Source organism: Phaethon lepturus, unplaced genomic scaffold, assembly GCF_000687285.1.
Source record: "Phaethon lepturus isolate BGI_N335 unplaced genomic scaffold, ASM68728v1 scaffold14802, whole genome shotgun sequence".
Classification (NCBI taxonomy): domain Eukaryota; kingdom Metazoa; phylum Chordata; class Aves; order Phaethontiformes; family Phaethontidae; genus Phaethon; species Phaethon lepturus.
Window position 1 is genome coordinate 3428 of NW_010524189.1, and position 15538 is coordinate 18965.

The following is a 15538-nucleotide window of genomic DNA, read 5'->3' on the forward strand; positions in this document are numbered from 1 at the left end:
AAACTATCCTGCAATGAATGAATCACTGGCTTCAGAATAAATAGTAATGGCCCTGGCTTTACAAAATAGTTTAAGAAAACACACATATTAAAGACAATGACCCTTAATGAGGACCCTTGCTAATGCAGATATGTTAAGACTACATTAAGTGGGAAAGTGTACGCTGTGCAGGATAAAGACCCCCAGCAATAACTGCCAACCAGGTATCCACGACAAACAATGAACTTTACCCTGTTTGGAACTTTACCCTGTTCAGAACTTTACAATTGCCATGTATTATTAGGGCAGCATTTCTTAAAATGCAAACTCTAAAACATCAGAAAGAAGTCCAAGAACCATAAATTTTCTCAGTACTAGGAATATATATACACATTTGCACATTTTCATAAATCCAAATGAGAAAATGGAACAAAATGGGAGAAGACAAATTAACAGGCATTGACAGAATTAAGTCTGATTTTTATTTGGATGTAAATCAAAAACATTGTGACAACACTGTAGATGACACTCCTTGCATTTTTTTTCCCCTCCTCAAAAGACTAGGTGTCTGTTTCATTTTAAAAAGGCTGAGAAATACCACACCGCAGGAAAAGAGAACTCTTGTGAAGATTTATAAAAGAATCTCTCAGAAGAAATTTAATTTGCTAGCCTTTTTGGCTAGGAAAGCTCTGTGTCTTACAGCTTTCAGAGGAAAAAAAACCCCCACAACAAAACCCAGAAGGAAAACAGATGTTTTGGTTGAATCTATCGCTGTACTTTGTAAACCTACAAAGTAAGTGGAAAAAAAGATTGCAAATTATGCCTCCTAATTTTTTTTTTCCTATTACTAGTGCTATGCTGATAAAAAACTATTTGGGTAGCCCAAACAAGCCTTAATTGTTTAATAAAGAAATTAATTTGGCATTGTGTGAATACTTAACAGACTGATCATCAGGAGATATTCAACAAGCAACAAGAATATTAAGTATGCACACAAATTGTTGTAGGAATATTTAAAGTTGATTCCCACTCTCAGAAAGTTGCTAGGTACAATAATTTTAGGTACTATTAAATCACTTCTGAGTAGTGAAATAAGTTCATTTGCTGCTTCTATTTTTAGACCTATCACATTCAATAGCTCTATAAGATTAACAGTTCATATAGAATTTTATAATAGGGCAAGAAGTTGATGGACTGTCCCCAACAGACTTGCATTTCTATCAATGCCTCTATACAGGAACCCGTGTGAAACCATACTGCTCAGACAGGACATACTTAAAAATTAGGCAGACAAAGCTTGAAAAAGCTTCAAAACAGAACAGCTCTCATTCTACCAGATTGTTCCTCTAAAGTGAGCACTGAGAAGAAAATTCTTGCTGTGTACACATTTCTCTTGTGTATTATGACTATAGTGTCTGGCACTTTGAGATTTAACATACAGAGTTGCTGAATAAAAAAGGCAAACACTGCTTATTAGTAAATCGCTAGCATTATCAAAACATAGGATATTAAAATGATTACTTGTTTGTAAATTGATTACTTGGTCTTAGTTTTGTCTTCCTAAGCGTACAATGTAATATTTAAAATCAAAGCTAGCTCTTTACTTTTTAAAACCTTGTTTTTCCATTCTTAGCTTAACAAGAGTCAGAAGTTATATAGTTAAAACAGCCCATTAAAATAGGCAGAAAAAACAGAAACAAACTGCAAATTCACTCTTTACCACATCATGGTCACAGCTTCATATTTAATGTGGAAGCACTTTAAGTATACAATAGTTCAAAAGATCCAGAAACTGGTTACAAGCCAGTAGAACAAAAATACAGGAAATCCAAAATACATCTTTGACCTTTTTAATCCTAAATTTTAGGGTCACATGCCTGACTAGACGTTTGCTTTATGAGGAAAGAAACTTTAGTATGGAGTTGAACTAGCCACATGAATAGCACCTGTAGCCATTACTATTTATTTTGAAAGCTAACTAGACACCATTGCAGCAAGACAACTTCTTAAAAAAAAAAAAAGACTAAAAACAAGCACATGCTTGGAGCTACGCATCAAGGCTGGACAACAGAAACTAGTGTAATCTTTTTTTAAAGTAATTTTAAAGCACATGTTAATTATTGTATTTCTGATGCTGAAATTGGTAAGAAGTCTTTCCTACAATGAGGAAGCTTTCCTTTTATTTGCTAACCACTCCTTTTAAAATGGCACTCTGATGCTTGAAGAACACTGTAATAAAATTTTTCTGTAATGTGTGATACTCTCCTACAGCCATTGATAAAGTAGTTAGTCTATGTTAATCCATGCGTTTTATGGGTTTGCAACAAAGCATAATACACATTGAACAGAACAAGTGAAACTTCAGTTTCCAGCATATAATGAATTTTAGTCATTTAATATATTTTAGTTTTTATTTGCATATTCCACTGTAAGTGCTGTGACAACAAATCACACCTATGTACCAGAGCATACATCAACAGTATGATGTAACTTTACTACGGCACTGCTATATTTAGCTTTTTGAAAGAAACATAAGCATACGCTATGGCCACATCAAATAATTTTCGGGGGGGTGTGGGGGTGTTTGTGTGTCTGTCCCATCGTTCCCCCCCCCCTTTCGATAACCTTCACTTTTTCAGTAATACTTCACTTTTTAAAATTTGAATTATTAAAAAAAAAAATCACAGAAAGTTTATACAGGAATAGCTGTAAGGAATAACCTCAAAGACACTGATACGACAAACATTTATTTTAAGGGCTGAAAGGCATTAATATCATATTGACAAAGTTGACTGAAAAGAATGACTAACTTTGTCTAAATTGGAAATGCCTGCTTCTGCTTGTATGTTGAGAAAAGAAATTCAGAAAGTTATTTTTCGGCCTTGCTACGTCAAAGTCAATCATACAAAGACCTATGCATTTAACCTAAAGTGATAGTTTTAAAAGCCCTTCTATTAAAAACAAAAACATCATGCAAAACTTTGATCAATTATGCAGCTGTTTTAAAACTGTTGCATAACCATACTGCATATATTAGCTTTTATACTGCTAATGCACAACTAACAGCAAATTTGATTAGATTAACACAAATTTGTCTTAATTACACAGTTATGTCACACTAAGGAGACAAATGCCACAAGATTGGCAAAAACATTTAATTCTGTGCACTCAAATGTCAGGATAATTATGTGTTGTGACCCCTTCACATTTAGGACACCCCCCACCCCCCTCAATCCTGCAGTCTCACTTTACAAAATAAAGTTCTGTAAAATATTAATTGGGAGGGGAACACTTTATACTAACACAAAGTAACTTATACAACTAGTGTGACAAAGGCAAACAAAACACCTTCTAAATAAAAAGTCAAAATACACATAGCAACAGAAGCACAAATGCTGCATTAAATACAGTCAAGAAGACAATGCACTTGCTAATAAAAAGACGACAAAAAAAGAAAAGTTACTAAAGTTAGCAACACATTTAAAGAAAATGCAATGAGGAAAAAACCTCAAACTATTTTTTCCAATGACAACAGTTTCCATTTGCAGTCTTCCCATCCATAATTTGTCTGAAACAGTACATCCATTAAAATATTCAGAATCTCACAGAAGAGCTAGGTTGTTGTTCTCTTCCAAATCTAATTACAGAGTTGGTTTTGGATGTTTTAAATGGACATTATTATGTCCATTTAAAAGCAAGGCAACAAATGGACTTTTTATCACCTTCGACCTTAGCACTGATGACAAACATTTTTAAAAGTTATCATAATCTTTTTTGTCTTTTTTTCCCTCTGCTTCAAATCCATCAACCCCATCACTGTCCCTTCTCCTTTTACGATTATTATGGATGTTGAAGCGTTGATTCATCTGTGGTAACGGATCCATTCCTAAAACTTTGTGTATTTGACGGAATGCAAGGAGTCTCAGTGCAAACTAGAAAAAGAGTAGAAAGAAGATATTTCTGTTAGAAAAAAAAAAAAGTCAATTTCTAGTACTTTGTCAAACAATTAATGAAGAACATTATGGTATGGTGTATGATATTATCCTTAGCTCTTATTATCCCCTCTTCCTTCCTCCAAAGTCAACACAATAAAATGTGTATATCACATTTGCTGCTTCTGTACAAAGTACATCATCTTAGCTTAAAAATAATATACATGTGATTTAGGTGCTGGACTTGCACTGAAGCAGCCAAGGCTTGTCACGTGTCCCATTATGCATTATTAATCTTTAGCGAAAGGATCAAATGAAGAGGTAGGGGCAGTAACTTGTTAAGCTGCAAGCGTGAATGGTCAATACTGTAAGTGGATACAATAAATATTAAAAATTAAACTTACACAAACTTATTTATAAAATATTAAATGCCAATGTAATTTTAAATCTAACAACATACTGCTGTAGAGTGAGCATCTTTACGAATATATATAGATAGGAGTGCTTCAAACTTTTCAGGGATATACATTAATTTTAGTGTAAAAAAGAACACTATTATACATCCTCTGTTGTGACATTTTCATTGCCTAGCTTAAGACTGATCATCTGAAAGACCAGACTATATTCTAAGAAAGGAAAATTCACGTCCACCATATAGCTCCATTTAAAAAAACCAAAATCCCCCAAAAAACACCCCCACCAAAAAAACCAGCCATCAAATTTAGTTACTTCACACATATTTTTCCTTACCTGTGCACTTGAAGTAATATCCTCTCGTTGCTGATCTGTCATTATGGCAAGTGTATCAAAAGGATCTTTCTCACAAGGGTCCAGAAGGCCAGGACCACCTACAACAGTTAGGCTAGTTAGTAGCACATCCCTTATTTCAACTGAGATTACAGATTTTACATTAGATAAGCATAAGTATACAGACACTGGTCAAATGCAACTTGCCTTTAAGGATGATTCCTGAAGATATACACTCAAAAACTCTTCTCAGTGCATCCCCAGGACTCTGTGGTCCAGCAGCGCTGCTAATTGCTTTTTCCACAAGCAACTCCATAGCCTAGACCAACAATAAGAAAATCCAGCCAATTTAGAAGACTGATTAAACAAAAAAAAAGCTACTACTGTTGTTCAATACAGAACCTTTGATACTGGAATTTTGAAGAACATTACACATCACAGAACGCTTTCAGTTAAAATGGAAAAAATCAGATATTCTATAATGATGAATAAAAAGAAAGCTGCTGCAAGATTAACGTTGAGTACTGATACTGATATGCTGCTTCTAATCACAAGTTGTCCAAATGTTTTGTAGAAATTTATGTAGGCTGTATATGCAGGTAGACAACTTGACCAGCCATTTTTTGAGAGAGCATGAAACATGATGGGTCACCAGAATCTGTCAGCCACATGAATAAACAGCACACAGTACGAAATGGTTAATTTGATTCATCTAGCGAAATTAACAGGATGCTACAGAGAAATTATTTTTTCTACAAGAATACAGAAACTTAAAGCATGAAAAATTTCATGACCTTTTAACGTTTAAGTGGTTACTAGTTCTTCAGTTTAGCAAAACTGAAGTTCACAGCAAGTTTTTTCCTGGATATAGGCTAACACTAACTTAGATGTTAAATAAGTGTAGAAAAAACCTTGATGATAAACAGGTTTTCTAAAATTTACACATTATTTTATATTAGTTAAAATGGTTTAAATTCTTAGCTGTATTTTAAATATTGGGGGTTTTTTTCTGTGAATATTTCCATTGTTTACTTTTATTAGACTCTATTTTTTCCAGAAACACCTATAAAAGATATTTGCAAAAGCAAAGAATAGCTTTCCTTAGCTTTTTCAGCATTAAATGGATGTTTCAATACCACCTCTTTGGCAAGTTTCATTTTCAAACAATGTGTCTCTCTTGGTTTTTGGTGGGGCTTTTTGGGAGCTCTTTTTGGTTCCTCTCTCGAGTTCACAGTTGTTCAAATGTTGCCTTTTATTTTTATTTTCCAAGAGTAAATGCCTATTCTAATGCATGCAAGTAACTATAGGCAGCGTTGATTACAATCCTTCACTAAGGGTACCCATTCCTTTCTATATTAGCTCAATTTAATTGACAAATTTAAATTCTTGAGCATGGTATTTCCATACTCCCACTGTATCACTCAGGAACAAGGCTTTTGAGTTTTAGCAAAAGTAATTTAGTTGTTTTCAAGTATGAAGCAAAATACAGCAGGAAAGAAAAAAAGCAGATCATGTTATTGCATTTATTCAGGTCTAGTTCTTTTGGATCCTCATACAATACACTAAAGTCCACAACTTAATCCTAGGAAAATGTGAATTATGATGCCCTGGTGTTTATGTGCATGAAAGGCTGGATTTCAAGTTAAAAAAAAAAAAAATTAAAAAAAAACAACCTTGAATATGAGTTCCTTCTAACTTGTAGGAACTTGACAAAAATCTTCTAATTTAATTTTTTTAGGTATATAAAGAGGCTGAGACTAATGTCCATGTTTAGATTTCCTATTATTTTCTATTATTACAACTACTTAGGCTCTTTTTGAAAAGCTCTGGCATCTCTTTGGCTTGTAACAGGCTTCTAGCATACAGGTCAGGAGAAGTTTTGTATCTAGAAAAATATATTTCTTTGACCTACAAAATTTCATCTGTGACTGTCAGAAATTACACATATTTAAAATCACCATTTTTGTTCTGTCATTGTTTTTGTCAGTAAGACTTTGCAACGGGTGAAAAGAACAACTGACTACACAGACTTCAATGTTGATTCATGTCACTGGCAATGCATCAGGTATCAGGAGCAAGCCAGGAAGCACTTTTGGAGAGACAGCTAGGCCTGACACACTGCTTCATATCGCTCTTCTTGTTCTTCATCTATGTGCCTGCTGTGTGTTGCAGTAGTTCTAAGGATGCTTCTCTAAAAGTATGCCAGGGTTTATTCTTTGGCAACTCAGTATCATAGTGATATTGAGGGCACTTACATACTTCTTAGCTTCTTTTAAGCTATAGTTGTACAGTGTATCTTTCATGAAGTGTAGCATGGAAAATGGAACTTTTGGGGTTTTTTTACTTTAAATATTTAAAAACCAGAAATAACTGCTCCACATTTTTTCCAGAAGCAATAAATATTATCAGAAGTAATTTAATAAAATTGTCTGCAAGCTTAGTACAGTTGTAAAAAATTTATCATTGAAATAATGCCAACTACTGTAACTGTCTTGACAATGTTAACGCTCTCCCTGCCAAAACTGAAAAGTCTACATTAGGAAGCAGCACATTGCAACAGGAAACAAATTGTTTATGAAATAAAACAGTCAAAGCTGAGTTTACCTCCACATATATACTTTCAGAGATTTTGTTTCAGACTAATTTTGTCCAGTCCACAGACTGAACATCTGTTAGTATTTGGAGCACAAGTTGCACTCCTGGAGAGCATCATTTAAGATAGTCAGTGTAAAAGGAATGCTCCAAGAACACTTGGCTGCAAGAATTGAGAGATAACCGGGTACAACCTAGAGATCTAAGTGACACTGATTAAAATGCTAACGGTGACACATCTACAGACTAGTACTGTGGTATTTCATCTTGCAGAAAGGATATATTAATGATTGCAGGAATTACTGTGATTTATTCTTTCAAGTACCCTTTCTGTTATCACAGAGCTATCTGGGCACAGCTGACATTATTTTCAATCAGTTTCAGTAAAGTCCAAGCAATTCAGAGTAGGTGGTTTAAAAAAATAGATTCTTTTATACAGAGTAAAGTAAAAAATGCCAAAATCTAGGATATGAATGCTACCCACAAAGAATTCAAAAGAACAAGAGAATTCCTTTTGAAAAAAATTCTAGCTCCAAATGACAAAACCTCAGAAAATTAAATTTTTAGAAGGAGTCTGGATCATTGGGGGGGACGACACACACAACACTGATACAAAAAACAGAAAAACCCAAACAAATCCCTACATTACTCCTTGAAAAAGTCTACATTTTAAAACTGTAGCAATGCTTTCCTATGCTTTACTTGCAGTACTATATGCATTAAAAAGACTCATTCAAAAGAGCATTACTCACCCAGCTTGGAAAATCAGACCAAGTTGGAACACGTTGACAGAGGTCACGAAGAATACGTATGATAACCACACAGGACTGCAGACCATTAGCTCTAGCCTTAAGAGCAATACAAAATCAAATTAATTAATCCCAGCACCTACAGCAAATAGGACGTGTTGAAAGACTAAAACACCACTGTTCAAATGGAAGCTCAGATACAAGATTGAAACAAATCATTCTACAACTTTATTCCATGAGCCGCCATTTACAGCAGTATTTTATACAGGGTTAGTAATTCAAGGTGATAGAAGTCAAAGTGCACAGGTTATACAAGAATAATATTTCTTGATCTCCTGTACACTTTGACCCATGTTCACTTGTAACAATAAATACAGTATCTTTCTATATTAGAAATGAAAAGAATAAAGTAAAGGTCTAAGAAATAGGTATAGAGACTGAAAGGTCAAGGGAATCTGTTTGGTTTCTTTATTGTGCCTTTGCCAGAATACAAAGTCACTAAACCAAACAGTTGCTTCTCGCCTTTCATTCCCCACACTTAATGCACTTAAAGAAATAGGAAAAAAGTGTCTTAAATCTAAACACAAAGCTTTAAACACATATTCCATTACTTAAAGCAAAGTTACTCTGCAGCCTTATGGAATATATAACAAATATACAACATATGATCACCCCAAGTGAGTCAAGCTTTCAACATTGCCTTCTCAATGACCAGAAAAAAAAAATCATGTCAAATGAGCAATAACTGCATAAAGCAGTTCATTCATACTCAACCTTCTACATTTAAATTTAGGGACCAGAAAAATATTAAGTATTATTAGCATGAACAACGCTGAGTGTTTTCACACAGTTAAACATTTATATTGCAACTGAACTAATCTTTCATAAGGCTACAAGAAGAAAGTAAAATGATGTTCCAAACCTGGAACCACTTAGCGTGGCGTAGAGCAGCCAGAGCGTCAAGGCATTTTTGCCTGTCCAAGACGTCCGGTGGGTCTTTCACCATACCCGAGGTTACATCTAAAATGGATTGAATTGGCAAAATGCAGTGAGGAATGGGTGTTTGACCAAGTGAGCAAGACACTTCCTTAAAGTGGCTTCAATGTCACACATGCCATTTAAAGTTTAAACACTTGAACAACAAAATGTTAATGTTCAATAAAAGCCATTCAATTAGGATTAGGGCATCAACCCAGTATGAAGATCAAGAGCATACTATACTTTAGCTCTCAGGTTATTTTCAAATGCATTGCAGATTATGCAACGCATAGTACTTCTTTATTTAAGCTAACACTGGAAAAACACATATCCCCTAAAATTAAATACTGAAGGAAGGATGGTTGGACACACTGCACCAGCACAGAGAACACAAGACAGAAGGAACACAAAAATCCACTTTAACCAAGTAGAAACATTGAAACTTAGTTTCTTGTAAATTGTAATGGTCACGTGTTATTTGGGACCTACTCTTTGAAAGAAAAACTAAGTATATAAAAAAACCAAACCAAACAAACTTAAAAGCACTAGATGTTTAGTAACTATGTTATCATACCTTAAGATGGAATTTATTTTGCTTTAAAAAATCTGACTAAAGGAATGTGAAATGCTCTTCAGTATTAGAGTTCCATTACTGTCTAGTACCCTCTCTCTTATAAAATATTTCTCATATAAATAAATTCCTCAGCCCATGATATAGATGCTCCAATATCATTTAGGATGCAAGGAAGGATGCAAAGGAACTGCTTTACTCAAGATTCAGCAGAAAAGCAGGAAAAAGAAAAGCAAGGAATAGTTTAAAAAACAAAGCAGAATGTCTGAAAGAAAGAAAATATAGTAGATTTTGTATATTTAAATGTTCAGAAAAGGGTTCATTAAATTACCAAGCTGATTGTGTTGTTACCAAAAAAGAAAAGACCACAAAGCCCTTTTGGAAGTGGTTTAATCAATGAAACTGGAACCACTGAATAATATAAAATGTTATCTTTGGGTTACTTAAAAATTGTAGGGATATAATGCAATAATAATCTTTACAAGTTCTCTGTTTTACTAATTATGAAAATGGCTATTGTGACTAGTGACAAAGTAGTCAGTAGCATAGCTGACGATACACCAGGTAAGATGAAAGAAAACAGCCCTCACTCAATGGCACTCATTTCACAGGAGTTGGCTGTATGGAACGATATAGTTTACTCCAGCAAGATATAAATTTAGGTAAGTCTGAGAATATAATGTGTGTATATATAAATACATTTTAATATATATTTTGGGTCTCATGAAACATGCCAGCGAGGAGAAGCTTCTAGGGATGCTGCAGAGAGACAGCTCTGAAGCCACCTATTTATACACAAATGTAAAATAAATAGTAGGATACTTTACTATACAGAGAACTAAAAAGCCATGAATGAACATGGTGCTACAACTTTGCAATATAATCATTAAATTTAATCTGAAGTACTACATTCATATTTGGGCGTGCTTTTTTGTTTTTTTTTTTTTAAATAGGATAGTCCCATTGCTCTGCACAGGGCTAAAAGGGAGAGGATTTCAAAATAAGAACAAAGCTGAGAAGAACATAGGTATCTTCTCACACAGATATTCAAACATATGGTCTATATGTTAAAGTGGAAAGAAGAAAAACTGCACTAACAAGGCATTTACAGAGTAAATGAAGACATTTAAAGCGGTATTTCATTTAAAACAAAACAAAACAAAACAAACACACCTCCCCCCCAAACCTATACAAGAGAGGTGCCAGGTAAGATAACTGATGAAACAAGCACAACTTGGATATAAACAACAAGTAGTACATTTAGAGAAAGCCACCAGCAGGAAAAAAGAGGCAAAGTAAAGTTGAGAAATTAAAAATAAAAATATGGGTCTGTTGGGTCTAGTACCCTAATCAGTTAATTTTTCACATTCTTCTAAAACTAATATGCAAATAGGTGACGCTGTGCAAACTTTTATCACAATAATTCACCACATAATTTGAAACTCCAATTCTAGCTCTGAAAATTTTCAATTTGGAAAATACTTTTACTTAAAAAGAATTACAGTTTAAGTGCACAGAAGAGAATCTTAGTGCTGGAAATGTCAATCTAAAATGTGCTACTAATAGACTTCATATGATTGCCCTTGAAACTTAAAAGACTCTAAGTCAGACGTTGCAAGGCACCTACTGCACTGAGAATACATTGACTGAAAAAATGTATCAAGGAAATTCTTGTAATACTTAATCTGTGGATTTTTGCATCTGTTCCACATTTCAGGATTAACCCCTTAAAGACTATTTAACTAAATTCAGATGCCTAACCTCCCACCCTGTTAAGCTAAGACAAAAAAACTGAATTAATTTACAAAACTCAAGCGTGAATTCTTACCCTATATAACTTAATTTATTACTAGCCTAAATATAAGGGGTTAATCTTCAATTAGACATGCTGTGTCCACACTACCTCTTCATTAAAAGTTAACAGGTATATCAATTTTGGTAAGTTTTATTATGTGAAATACATTTTACCCAGTCAACTATTTCAAGACTAGTGTGAACACTGCTTAATTCTAGGAGAGAGACAAAGACAAAAAGAACCACACAAAGTAACAGTAGATGCTAGGACTATGCATCCAAACCCCTCCTTTGTAAGGCATGGCAGGTGTGACACTGAGCTTTAGAAAACCTTGGTCAAAAATCCTTCCGATGTCTTGGCAGCAACCCCTGACAGGAATCAAGTCCCTCTGCTAGAAGGCTTTGGACCGGGGCTGTTAGCTAAGGATAAAAAAAGAGACATGCACACACATATACACGTTCCTAAGTATGTACACTTTGTTTGCTGAAGGAAAGATTCCACAGCAGGGGTTAGAGCACTTTGGATATATCAGATTCGGTAAACTGTCAAACGCACAATACTGTAAGGAACAGTAGCTATGCGGCTAACAATTTTATTTCACACTGTTATTTTTTTTAGCCTTTTATCACGTAACGGGATTATTACAAATCAAACATGATTCTGCTCCACATGTAAGTCTCAGTCTCATCTTTACTCAAACTGGTTCTTCCGGTAAAGCCTTCCTTATCACCTGAACTAGCTCCCCAAGCAGGTTAAAAAAACAAAAAAAACACCCCAAAACCACAAAAAAACCCCAAAAACTTTAAACCATTGTAAGATACAGAGCATGAGAAGCTGCAGTAAGAAAAAAAAAACCCACAAACACATACTATTACTCTGCAGCAAATAAGTAGCAGTCTTCATAATAAGGCCGCCTTTGCTGCAATAATTTGCAATTCAGTCTTCTATTTGCTCTAGCTTCAAAAATGAACTTTTCTGCACATCCATTTTATACCTGCTCAGTGTCTTGAAGAGAAATCTAACTTGATTTTGCTTTCTTGGAAGCAACACTGCATTCGGCAGTGAATAAACTCACAATGATCATTTTAACTTAAGTGTGGGTCAGACAAAAATATAGATTTGTTTCCTTTAGGTGGCATAAATTAAGGGATCGATCGTAGCAATTTGAAATTTATTTTCTTTTTAGTCTACATCATAGGATTTTAGGCCAGAAAATTGAAATTGAGTATTGTGGTAGGAATCAATATTGCACTTTTGCACAGTACATAAAGAAATAAACATGGTGTTTAAGGTTAATTTCATTTAATGGTTAATGTAATTTAATAATCATATCTTTTAAGTTAAAGTATTCTTTATGAACTTAATATGTGAAGTCTGATTCAGTACAGACAAACCAAGAGTCATGTTACACTTAGATTGTCAAAAAACAAGTAGAATTGGTTGGGTGTGACAGTACATGTACAAAGCCTTTATAGCTAGGAATAATAGGCACAGCTTAAAAATCATGTACGAAGCACTCTTAAAGACTCTTCAGAAGTCATCCAAACTAGAGAATGTATCTTGAAATTTTTCCTTCTGATTATGTAGGATGACTTTGTTAACACAGCTTGCTTAAAATGCACTAGTCATAGCTACAGAACATTTACTAATGCAATATAAAAACCTCAAGTATTTTAGAGGACATGTAATGATGAGATGAAATAAAAAAGCCTCTGTGGCTTATATAAATATGTATATACGCTGGCACATGTATACATACACACATACAATTTTTTCAACCTGCATATGAGAAGTGTTAAGATAGCCTCAGATTTCCTATCTGTAGGTTCACTGTCAAACACCAGAACCCTGTTTGCCATGATCTTGTTCAACTATGAAAATACGGGATTAAAAGGAAACAAAAGTTAATTTTATCTGACCCGTAAACAAAAAAGAACCAATGTACTGCAGACAGTAATCATGCTTGTTGGCTTAAAAGCTTTTGGAGCTTTGAAAGTGTTACAGAAGAGACCCTAAAGCAACACTGCTGGCACCAGAGAAAATGTAAATCGAATTACGTTTCTGAAGTTCACAAGCTCCACCTTCTGCTTCAGCTCAACAACAAAGCCATTTATTATTGTAATAATCTGGGTTTGCCAGTTGGATAGAAGACTGACTGTAATATCAGGAGCCTAAATATACTCAAAAAGCAATCCAGACCAAAAAGCAACCTCAGAGAGATGGGGGGGGGGAGGGGAAGAAGGGAATAAAAAATAAAAATAAAACACATTGTCTTTTAAAGTTAGAAGCACTGTTACCATCAAAAGTATTATAAAAGTGCATTGTAAGTGGCATTGCTATTTGGAATGTGTAAGTGATGGTAATACTGATCCAGTTTAAATCAAAAAATCTGTTATTTTTCTAAAACCATACAATATTTCTCTTAGGGCAAGTCTGCTTTAGAAAGCCAGTTTATAACCACTTGCTGTAAAATACTTAGTTTTCCACATAATTTTATAAGAAGGAGGGGAAGAAAAGAAAAAAAAAGAAAAGAGAAAGAGTCAAGTTTGTACCTTTTCCAGAAAGCTGAGGTTGGACATAAAGTTAGAATTTTTAAAAATTAAACAAATGCATCATATAAGCATTTATTTTAACCAGCTGTTCTCTACTGAGACTAGTTGTTGAAAAACAAGGTTTCAATCAAATACATTAGTTGTGCCAGCATGTTGCCTTCTAGGACCTTAATGCCATCTTAAGTAGAATAGATAAATAACAGATAAAAACAGGTGAGAAAGAAGTAACATCTTTAACAACTTCCCAACCTCCATCCCTCATGTTCTCCTCCCGAATGACTGGAGATGTCAGTGTGATAGTAACTTGCATTTTGGGTTCCACACATGAATTTAAGATTATTGCTGCTTCTGGGACTGCACACTTGATATCGTATTTCTCAGGACTTATTACCTAAGTACCAAGAAACAGAAATTTCTATTAGCATGTGGCCAAGAAAAGTATGGGGAAGAAAATGATTTCAACATAGTCTTTTTGATAGAAAGACAGAAATGCAATACAATTATATGAAGCAGATACCTCTGTATTCAAAGAAGCAGCAGTATACACAATTAAGATCATATATATATATATGCATATCACTTGCATACTGTTTCCAAATCATTAATGAAAATACACAGCAGTCACCAAGCATGCAAAAGAAAAAAAAACTACCCATAAAGGAAATTCATATACTAAGTAAATTACATAACAAGATTCTTTTGACAGTGTTTGAGATAAAGAAAAGCCTCAGTGCTACTTAAAATGCCAGTTAGATATGTTTCTCATCGGAACATAGGAGCCTTTAAAAAGCTCAGAGATGCAGTGATGCTTCGTCGAGCTCATAGTTACAGGATGAGTACTGCTAGGCACATTCTATACTTGACTGTCACAACATCCTCTGATGATAGCAAAGGGCAAGATAAACATGGGGGGGGGAAGAGGAGGAGTAAGTGTAACAAGGTGGTTATTCAGAATTGCTTCTTGCAACTAGATTTAATAATTCTAAATACCCCCAAAAGGAAGCTGTAGGCACCTCTATCACCTTCTTCCACAAACTAGAGAGACAAGTGACGTCTCCACAAAGCCAGACCAAGATGTACAGTTTTTAAAATTTTCTGTTCTGTTATTTCAAGCAAGAGCAAACCCAAGATTATTTTCTAATTAATCTGATCCTGCTAATGTTTCTACAGTGCCACTGATTCTGCCGAGCATTTTACCAGACTACACTGAAATACTAATGCAGTGACAAGCATTCTATAATGATGGTGGACAGGTTTTGTTCAGTAGAGAGCATTGGAGCTAAAGACTTTATTCTGTACTTTAATTTCTTGTAGAAATACAGCAAATGGTTTATATGAATTCTGCTGAGTGGTCTAAGACTGCATGTACTTTTGGGTTTTTGTTTGTTTTTTAAAGTGACCAAAAAAAACCAAACCCAACCCAAAAACACACACACAAGACTTAGTTAACTAATTGTGGGACTACAAAGCACTGACACATACAAATTGGAAACAAGACATAAGTACAAAGAGACTGGCATTAATGGAGAACTTAGACCTTCAGGCAGCGCAAGCTTCCTGTAACACTGCACAAATTACCTCTACTGCTGCTGGTAACTGGATAATAGTCTTTCTTATCACAGAATCACAGAATGGTAGGGGTT

The 15538-nt window shown here is 34.5% G+C and overlaps 1 protein-coding gene across 1 annotated transcript; it reads right to left on the minus strand.

Moving 5' to 3' along the window:
- Positions 1 to 3669: 3669 nt before the first annotated feature.
- LOC104617124 (zinc finger RNA-binding protein-like) lies at positions 3670 to 14280 on the minus strand. Its single transcript, XM_010282360.1, has 6 exons — positions 14145 to 14280; positions 8922 to 9019; positions 8003 to 8098; positions 4866 to 4977; positions 4662 to 4759; positions 3670 to 3911 (listed from the first exon to the last, which is right to left on the minus strand). The coding sequence occupies exons 1-6, from the start codon at positions 14203 to 14205 to the stop codon at positions 3732 to 3734; spliced, it is 645 nt and encodes a 214-aa protein (XP_010280662.1). The 5' UTR covers positions 14206 to 14280; the 3' UTR covers positions 3670 to 3731.
- Positions 14281 to 15538: the final 1258 nt, after the last annotated feature.

What these genes read in the sequence shown, in the direction of transcription:
- LOC104617124 (XM_010282360.1), bottom strand. Translation starts at nt 14,205, where the DNA reads ATGCAAGTTACTATCACACTGACATCTCCAGTCATTCGGGAGGAGAAC. An exon ending in GGAGAACATGAGGGATGGAG is followed by an intron (nt 9,020 to 14,144) that starts GTTGGGAAGTTG and finishes AATCCATTTTAG; the next exon opens with ATGTAACCTCGGGTATGGTG. An exon ending in TTCAGGAATCATCCTTAAAG is followed by an intron (nt 4,760 to 4,865) that starts GCAAGTTGCATT and finishes TAACTGTTGTAG; the next exon opens with GTGGTCCTGGCCTTCTGGAC.